The sequence below is a fragment of the Montipora capricornis genome, chromosome 9 (assembly GCF_036669925.1).
Source record: "Montipora capricornis isolate CH-2021 chromosome 9, ASM3666992v2, whole genome shotgun sequence".
NCBI lineage: Eukaryota > Metazoa > Cnidaria > Anthozoa > Scleractinia > Acroporidae > Montipora > Montipora capricornis.
Window position 1 is genome coordinate 29,949,852 of NC_090891.1, and position 10,000 is coordinate 29,959,851.

At 41.0% G+C, this 10,000-nt stretch overlaps 1 protein-coding gene across 1 annotated transcript in view; it reads right to left on the reverse strand.

Annotated features, from left to right (window-relative positions):
- The window catches only part of LOC138015538 (DBH-like monooxygenase protein 1), a 21,955-nt gene that overhangs the window by 1,064 nt on the left and 10,891 nt on the right, over window positions 1-10,000 (reverse strand). Inside the window, exons 8-13 of the mRNA XM_068862602.1 lie at window positions 9,197-9,269; window positions 6,424-6,509; window positions 4,137-4,175; window positions 3,828-3,887; window positions 932-1,056; window positions 1-30 (exon numbers count right to left, since the gene is read on the reverse strand). The exon at window positions 1-30 is cut by the window's left edge and continues 91 nt beyond it. Of these exons, the coding sequence (XP_068718703.1) occupies window positions 1-30; window positions 932-1,056; window positions 3,828-3,887; window positions 4,137-4,175; window positions 6,424-6,509; window positions 9,197-9,269 (413 nt within the window). The remainder of the gene's footprint in view (window positions 31-931; window positions 1,057-3,827; window positions 3,888-4,136; window positions 4,176-6,423; window positions 6,510-9,196; window positions 9,270-10,000) is intronic.

Below are 10,000 nucleotides of genomic sequence, written 5' to 3' on the forward strand. Positions count from 1 at the left end.
GTCGGCTTCCCCAGTAATTCATAGTTCTGTCTGTAACAAGAAAAGATTTCTATTTGTCTTGGCTTAAATAATAAAGAGAATGTCTGCCCATGAAGATCATAATGGTTTCGCACGCGTTTAACTCATGAATGATAACAACGGCAAAAAGAAGCGTTCTGCATGTGCGGCATGCATTTGAGTTCATTTCATTCCAGTCCTTTGCAAAACAACAAATGTGAAATGACCACAGACAACGTGAAAATAAAACAGTTATTTTCTATTCCGTTAAGTTACTGCGATGGTGTTCCTACATCCAGTCTTAGGTTATTTAGCTAAAATTTTACAACAAATCTTTATTTCTCTGCGACGTTTACGCTGACGTTGTCTATGAAGTCACTTGACGTCCCAAAACTATAGCTACGCACTGCAACACATGTACAGGACCGACCAGAGAACAAATCATCCGGATCCTATCTGCAATATTTTTCCATCCACGGCGTGCTTTTTTTCGTGTGTATCATTTCTACAGCACGGTTGCTTGTGGATACCGTGCTGAAATGCGCTTTACCACGATGAAAAGCGAAGGAAATATTTGAAATAAAAAACTCCATCTGATAGGAAGCATCCAGTTGGTTGTATACATAGCGCGGGATTGGAACCAGTGGCAGCCAAATGCAAACCTTGTTCCACACTGCCTCATTTCGGGGAGAAATTTATAAATGATAATATAATGGGTTAACATATATTTTAAAGGTAAAATTTTATGTTATCTAGAATTCAAATGCCCTGCGAAACTGGCAGGATTTGAACACCGATGAGTTTTTGGGTCGGTGGGTCTGCGAGAAGAATGGTCACGAGTATTAGGTGCGCGCGCACAAGAATCCCTTACGTCAAAGGTCGTACGTGCACAAACCTGCCAACAGATAAGCATACAAAATTTCGAAATAATTACTTGAGGTATTGTTCGTCCCATTTTTGCCAAGCCGGCCGCTCACTTGAAAGGCATAAAGAAGTGTTTACTTTAGGATAATACAACAACAGCGAGATGCACATCTCGTCCCTTGTACCAAGACCTCCCTAAAGCAAAGGAATGAATGAATGGATAAATAAATAAATAAATAAATAAATAAACGGATGACTGAAAAAAAAAATAAAAAAATATGAGGAGGGAGTGAGTGAAGGAATGAATAGAGAAATATTTGACTTCAATATCATTTAGAATCACCGAGTTTTTAAGTTTTCGGAATCAACACCTATTCAGTCACTAGTGAACGGTACTTAAAGCTTAACGTTAACGGGCATGCAAAAAAGGGCGAACGATAAACTTCTTATTACGACGTTTTTTTCCACCCGAACCGTCATGATTTGAGAAGACCAATCAGAACTGTGTTTTCCCTATCAGATTTATCATTTACCACGGTCCTGGACCAGAGATATAAAACTAAGTATGAGACACAAAAACTACGAACAAACACGCAAAGCTGGGTAAACTTAAAAAGAGCAAGTTTGGACGCAGAGAGAAATTAACCCCGTCTTGAATCTAGTGTGTACAAATTAAACAACTCACCGGAAACGCCGCTTTTTCGTTTTGAGCCTTTGGTGAGTTTTATAGCTACGAAGTAGCTATAAATATTTAAAGAGGGATCTCCTTTACTGTCTTTACCTTAACTCGCGATACCGGTATGACACTCTAACCAAGTGAGCTATGAAGCCATTCATTTGACGTCGGGAGCTGGTCATTTCGAAAACATCGTTCAAAATTACAGGTTTACATTTTCCAAACTTTTTCGTCATTAGTCCAGTTCGTGGAACTACCCCAACTATTCAGGGACTGAAGTGGGAGGAACGATGTTGAAACCAGGCGGAAAAAAATAAAATTCGTCGCTATGTGCTCACGTTGTCCTCATAGCTGGGAATTTTGTCATTTCACGTTGTATTTTTGCAGAAAAGTGAAAAGAAATGTACAAATTTTCACACTGCACGTGCAGAGCGATTGTTTTGCTCATTAAATGCTATTGTTCTCGTTCTCGTTGACGTCGCCGTCATAGAATCTTAAGCCCGCCGCACACGGTGAGGAAAGAGCGGAGCAAACTGCCTCGCGAGGCGGTTTGCTCAGTCGTTTCCTCACGTGTGCGGGGAAATTGTGGTGAGAAATTCGCCTGGCGAGGCCGTGAGGATAAAATCAAACATGGTTGGTATTTTTGGCCCCGCGAGACAAATTCCTCACTTTGTGCGGGCCACCGTGAGAATCGAGCTGAACTTGGTTTAATCAAGCATCCAATAAAAATACATGAGACTACAGCGGTTCAAGATGTTGTCGGAGGAAGAAATTCCGACGTCACTGAACTCACGTGAGAATTCCATGTATTTTTATTGGATGCTTGATTGACCAAGCTCAACCACAGGTAACCCAGGCTCACTGTGTGCGTCACGTAGGTATTAAATATAGAGAACATATGAGGCGAAGTTTAGGTCTGAAAATTTGCTAGAAAATGGTAATAAAAATCGATAAAACTTACCATGTGGTGAGCTGTTGTTGTCTTTAATACGTACACGAAGTTTCGGGATAAATGGTCCCCGTTCACCTTCCTTCATAGTATAGTGACAAGGTAGGAGACGGAAGCCAGCTTATGGACTCCGGTCGACCCAAAACAAGCACGGTTTTTTCCGCGAAAATCAAATCCAGTCGCTAAATAAACACGCCAGGTTCGTGGAATAGGAATTTCTCTAAACCATGAATCCACTGAAGCATCTCCAGGTAGCAACGCGGAGCCACCAGACTCCGTAAAACTTGTAAGTTAACCTGCTAAAATGGCGGCCAGAAAGCGTGGTACTCACGAAGTGCCCAATTCAAAATGGCACTGAACTCTGGACGCCTGGTGACGAGTATAATAAGTTCTGGAGGGAGGGGAGTCCCAAATTGCTAAAAACAAAACTCACTGAGCAATTTGGGACTCCCCTCCCTCGAGGGAGACTTATTATACTCGTCACCAGGCGTCCAGAGTTCAGTGCCATTTTGAATTGGGCACTTCGTGAGTACCACGCTTTCTGGCCGCCATTTTAGCAGGTTAACTTACAAGTTTTACGGAGTCTGGTGGCTCCGCGTTGCTACCTGGAGATGCTTCAGTGGATTCATGGTTTAGAGAAATTCCTATTCCACGAACCTGGCGTGTTTATTTAGCGACTGGATTTGATTTTCGCGGAAAAAATCGTGCTTGTTTTGGGTCGATCGGAGTCCCGACGCTGGCTTCCGTCTCCTACCTTGTCACTATATTGTGAAGGAAGGTGAACGGGGACCATTTTCCCTGAAACTTCGTGTACGTATTAAAGACAACAACAGCTCACCACATGGTAAGTTTTATCGATTTTTATTACCATTTTCTAGCAAATTTTCAGACCTAAACTTCGCCTCATATGTTCTCTATATTTTAATACCTACGTGACGCACACAGTGAGCCTGGGTTACCTGTGGCTCAACTCGATTCTCACGATGGCCGCACACAACGAGGAATTTGCCTCGCGAGGCGAAAAGTATCAAACATGTTTGAATTTTTGCTCATGGCCTCGCTAGGCGAATTTCTCACCAAAAGTTCCCCGCACACGTGAGAAAACGGCTGAGCAAACCGCCTCGTGAGGCAGTTTTCTCAGCTCTTTCCTCACCGTAAGGTCCCTATTACCTTAGTGGAAGGCAAAATCTGACTCTACGCCTGTAGAGAAGAATTTGTTACTCTCGACCCTCGCCCTAGGTGAAGCGAATAAATATGGCCAATTGTTATTGGGCTGATACGTAGTGTGACTACCTTTGATTATCTCTAGACCGCATAAAATTGACTCGCCGTAATACTTACCCGTGTGAAACCAGTTCTATCCATCGAGTCATAGACGCACACATTTATCAAGGCGTCCCCCTGTAAAAAAATTATAAAGTTTCTTTAGCATATTATTTGGCTTTCGATCAGAAATACTCTTACGAGGAAAGTTAGCAACAGGGTTCAATTTAAACTCGCGGACTTCAAGCCAAATTCGGTATTCCTTTAGGATTCCATCTTGAAAGTCTTCTTTAGTTGACCATTTAGTTTGAGAGAGGAATGGTCGGGATAAATTATGTTCAGTGAGGGAGGAGAAGGAGGATAACGTTTCAAAAGTAATTTTCTTACTGGAGCAACGTGAACTTCTTTCCTCATTGTTTGATATTCCTGCGAATAGATAAAAGAGATTTAGTACCGTTTTCAGTGGCGAATGTTATCATCTATAAAAGCTGTCCACTGCTGAGCTCTCACACTGGCATTCTAGCGACATATTAGGGAGAGGACATTTCCCGTGCCAGGACAGTGGTGTCTCCCAGATTGTTATACGAATCATCTCTAATGGAGAAAAGAATCTTAGCAATGTAAATGTGGTTGTTTGAAGACAAGTTAAAAGGGAAAACAGCTCACTTCCGGTTTCCGTCCCGTCCGCGTCTCAAAAACGCTCGTGCTTAAGCTGCCCAAAAATCGAACGCTGTAAGTCAGTTTTCCATGATATAGGGGTATCTTTGTTTAAATTTTTTGCCACATTAGCACTCACTATCACAAAGCTATCGTTTTCTATAATCAGTAAACCGAGAATAAAGTACTGACTACTGAAAGTGCATTGCATAATGAGATAGCTCTGAAATTTTGAGCCCGATATACCAGATATCTCTGAGCAATGGCGCTTTGAAAAGTCGAATTTTTGTTTATCGAGAAGGCAACATGCGAAGGTTTGCTTGGTATTTGTCAAGCTGAACTCCATCTATTCAAGCGCAAGGAAGTTCACACGTCCAACGCAAATGCAAACACATTGAAACAACGCGCGCGCAATTGAGTATCCCAAGATGGCGGACGAAGTTGATGTGTTGCTTGACGTTCTTTCTCCTTCTTGGTCTTTGGCTAATAAGGCGAAGGGCTCAACAATAGCATAACAACAAGATCCAAACGTGTATAGACCTTATTCACAAATGGCACTTGTTTTATCATTCTTTTTCTAATGTGCAAATTAGCCTACCAAGCCTCATTTTAGCGCAAGAGTTCTTTTCAATTCACTGTATGGTATCGAAACTTGGTAGGCTAATTTGCACTTGAACAAAAGAATTATAAATTGAACCGCGATAGAATAAGGTCCATGGTTTCGAGACATCTTTCGAAAAAGAAAACTTCGGGGAGATTACCATGATCTAGTAAGAGAATTGCAGCTAGCTTGGTGATCGAGAGTATTACTTCTGTTTAGTAATTATATGTGTTCGTTCATTGATCGCCGCAGGATATTTCTTAACGCTCTCAGTTATTTTTTCATCCGACGTGATTGAAGAAGCCATCTTGATTTCATCCCCAGAGACATGGAACGAGTATTTTTCACCTTGCGTTTGCGTTACACCAAATCACACGTAAGAAATGCAAACGCAAAGGGCGAGCAAATGGAAAATTTTCCATTTCTTGCGTCGGTGCTTGCGCTTGTATTTGCATTATGGTAATTCACACATGTATCTGCTTGCTCTTGCGTCGCTCGTGTGAACCAGCCTTATAACTGTGCTCAGCTTTAAACCTCGTGCTACATTAAAGTCAGCATCATACTCGGATTTCATTGACATCAATTGACAAGGCTTAAATGTCCTCATTTATTTCTATTAAAATCTTCATTGTAACACAAATTTACAAGACTAAGCTGAGTGTGGAATTAAGGCATAAAGTCTCGTCTTAACACGTTTTCTCTCTCACGTTTTGAGCCGGCAGCGTGAATTTGCTTTGCGTCATGACTATGTCTCTTCATTGTCTGCATCGACTGTGGTTTGCGGCAGAAAGTTTTGAGGTACTCGATTGAAGAGCATCCTCTAAATCAAACCAAAAGCCTTTGAGAGACATTTCCAGACTCCTTCTAATGTATTAAGACTGTCTAAAGAGATGAAAAATTTGATCTCTTCGGATATCTTAGCTGAAAATTGAAGTGTCCGAAACTTTTAGACAATGATGTCTTCATTTCAGAAATTGCTAGCTGAACGTTACCCTCTAAAAACTTCGCATGCACCGAATCAGTTGGTCATCTGAAATTGCTAGGTGACCTTTCCAAGTGCCCAAAATTGCACAAATATCTCTTCCGAAAACGTAGGGACTACTTTTCCCTGGTTGCGAATCTTTTAGGTAATGTTTTAGTAAAAAAATCTGTAGCTGTTTGGCAACGTAGAACCGAAATTCATACAACAGATAGACTCTCCCGAACACATCAGTATTTCACCGCAGATTATCGTTGGGTGCCCCGGAGATCATGTATCAATGACGACATTGCAACATTCGAAGCAATCGGAAGACAGCCAGACTATTCCATTCAGAAAATATGCCATTCGTATGAAACAATATATTTTCTGAATGAAACTGTAATACGAAAACCAAGTTAGATTGACTTACTCGGCCCCTTTGAGACGTGAATTACCTGGAAGTTAAAATCATAATGATCGTCTCTAGATATCTCTGGAAGCTCTACTTCATTTCTGATGTGGCGGAGAAAGATCTTGCGGCCTAAAAAAACATACAACATTATTCTTCAGTTCGTATCATAAAATTCGTTATTTTTCTCCGAGAGGGCATGGTATCGAATCCTGCAATCTGATTGGTTCTTCGCTAGGTCCGGATTTTCCTATCGATCTCTGCCCACTGGCACGGTAACGCTCGGAGAGTTTTTTGCCTTCGACCTTTAATTTCTATTTTTTGACACCGAATCCGTTTACATACAGGAGTTACTTTTTATTAGACAAGAGGTTTAGAAATATAATTTAAATAAAAATATTCCTCTTTGAAACGTTCAGTTTGTAAGTCGCTTTAATGCTACATTCACTATCAAACGCGATGCGAGTCAACAATTTAAAAAGTGATTTCAGAGAGGAAGGGAGAGAGAGGAAAAGAAAAAGTTATTTACCAGCTAAGGGTCGGTGCGCATAGCGAAAAACTGTGACCGAGGTCTTGAAAAGCTGCCTTCAGCCTGCGGCATCGAGCAGCATTTTCAAGACCTCGGTCATAGTTTTTCGCTATACGGACCGCCCAGCTGGCAAATAACATATATTTACTCGTTTTAGTTCATAATAACACAGTTGAGCCGTTCGCTTGTCCCCCGATTGTCTTACAATAAATACATCTTATTCGATGGTTTAACATATAATACGAGCGGATATTTTGCGAGTTGCGTAGTATTTTTCCGAGCCCCGCAGGGGCGAGGAAACATACGAGCAATGAGCAAAATGTCACAAATTTGAATATTTAGTGGGCAAAAACAATAGCTTTGCACGCACTGCGCGTGCGTTTTTCACTTTTGTCCATTTCTTTGCCGTCGTCTTCAAAACAACAACGTAAAAGAGAGGTTGACTAGCAGTAGAGTTATTTTCATAGAGTTATGTCGTAGAGGTAGAGTTAAGTTTCCAAAATCCTGAATTCAAGATTTTAGAAGGCCTAAATCCTGAATTTAGAAATACAAAAGTATCCTAAACATGCATAAAAGCTAACATTAGGCCTAATTAAGCCTAAACAAAAGTTGAGCTTTTATGAACGTTGGCTTCCAAAATCTTGAATTCAGGATTTTGGAAACTTAACTCTAACTCTACGACATAACTCTACGAAAATAACTCTAAGAATAGCTGTCCCCCGTAAAATAGTAGCCAAATTTGAGGTTTTACGACGAAAGTCAGCACTTGAGGATAAATTTTCATTTTCTCCCCTAAATTGAGCGCCGTTCCGACCAGTGTCGCTTTTGGGGAACTACCACACCCTTGTCATATTAAAAGGGTTGAAATAATCATGAAGCGATTACAACAATGTGAATTTATATTTTGATATGACGTTCTCGCTGCCGTCGCCGTTGCTTAAGCTTTTTATTACAGAGGTTAAGCATGACGTTTACGGCCAAGGGCAAACGGCAGTCTCCTGCTTGCCATAAAAGCGTGAAAATTATTTCATTTTAACTTGTCTCGTTCCTTTGAGAAGTTACTTGATACCTGGAGCTAACAGGAGAGAAATGAGTTAATATCGAGCAGGGTTCTTATATTTTTGGCAAAACCCTGCTTTCACTCACGAAATTTGCCGTTTGACGTAAAAAACGAATCAAGAAAACTAAAAGGGAATAATTTGGCCTAGAACGCTCTATAGGGAACTAGAGGCGGCCAAAACCACTTTACTCCAGCCTCATAAGATCCTAGAAAAAGGGTGCAGGGTGCACTTTACACTTGATCCTAGCCAAAAGGCCGAGAAGCGATCTCTCGAGAGTGGAAATTTTTTTTTTCGTTTCGCGGAAACGCATGGGCCCAGCAGGTTGACTTGCTTCTAACTGAACGGCGTCATAGCTCATGCAGTTGGTTGGTTGTTGCGCCTGCATTGCAGAAGTCGTGGCTTTGTATCCCGTCGAAGCCACCTGAATTTTTTAGGTGCGAGGATCACTTCTTCATTTCGTACTGTAACACATGATCGAAAAATATAACCATTCTTCATGTTTCCAAAAGTTTGCAACAACAATTGGACTCTAAGTACCCTAGCAGCGTCTGCAATCATCTGCTCATTTTAAACATGCTTTTTAGCAAATTTCATAAGTTAACTTGCTACTGTGGCAGTTTCTATAGAAAAACCTTAAATAACAATGACCACAACCAGGTTTTCTGAGACCGCGAGACTGAGCACCCCCAGCAAACCATTGTTTTAACGAAAACCGCTGGTCAGCAACTTGGTTCTGGTCATTGTTGTCTAAGGTCTTCCGCCTCAATAGAATGTTTTCACTCGCGTGATCAGTAACCTTGATTTTCTACTGAAACAAAAGAAAACGTTTGCATGATAATAGAGCTCAATTCCCAGAGGATTAGTTGGGGACACCAAGATGGCCGCCGTTCTATAATTTAGGTACACCCAGATGGCCGCTGTGACGTCACGTGAAAACACTCTATTGTTTTCAAGCTTACGTCATTGGCTATTTTGTTTAGTCTTTTGTTTCAAGTTTAGTCGGGAAGTCACTCAAATTGTTTCTCACGAAAGATGCTACATTGTCCAATTTTAAGGCTAAGGTGGAAGAGGATGTGGGAACGCATAACCTCCGACTCCCTGAAAATGGACTTACCACGGCAATTTCCTTATCATTGGCATTTCGGAGCTATTTCAAATACAGCCACAGCAAGCGGCGTAAGTTGTGGAACGCTCTCCCTACTACTAGTTCAAGTAAAATTATTATTTACCCGTGAGATGTGTGTGTGACATAGAAGCGAATACATTGATTCCTCCCTCTGGTAGCTTGGATCCTTTGAAGCCCTTAAGCAGAAAACGGACAAAATAAGAGGTTTACAGATGATCTCCGCAAACAAAGATAAGACATAAATAACTTTGTTGCATGTACAAATGTTGATTGACGAAGACGGGAGCAAATAAGAGATCTAAAGATATTCATCTACCATTGACATTGACGACACAAAATAAAACCATCTCATAATAACAATATTGTAGCTCAGCTGAGCACGAGGCACTGCACTTCTCAAAGCCCGTTGGGACATGCGCTATTGAGCTTTTTTTGGTCATGGCACAATGAAACTATTTTTTGTCTTTTGTAAATATTATTATAGTGTAAATGTTGGCGGTAAAATCTGTTCTCAGGTTTAATCCGTTTTAAATTTTCCCCAGGTTAAATTGGTGGTCCTCATTTTATCTAGGTTGAATACGCACTCAGATGAATGGAAGAAACTTTTTTTGGAGCCTAAATTAGGCCTAGAGAAAAATTAGGATCAGGTTAGGATTATTCTTGGTTATTAGACACGGATATTTATTGACTATTAATATAAAAAAGTAAATAATGAAAAGAACTGTGTTGGGTTGAGCATGTTCGTTGTTGTAGTTTAGTGGAGGGTCCGAGTTAGACTTTCTCAAAGTCGTTCGCTTGGTTTTCTGGTTTTCTGGTCGCGCTCCGCGCTCGTACGATCGCGCTAAGCGCTCAAAAGCTCGACTTGTGAGCAAGTCTAGGTCCGAGTTCGAGAATCAGTAAGTGCATA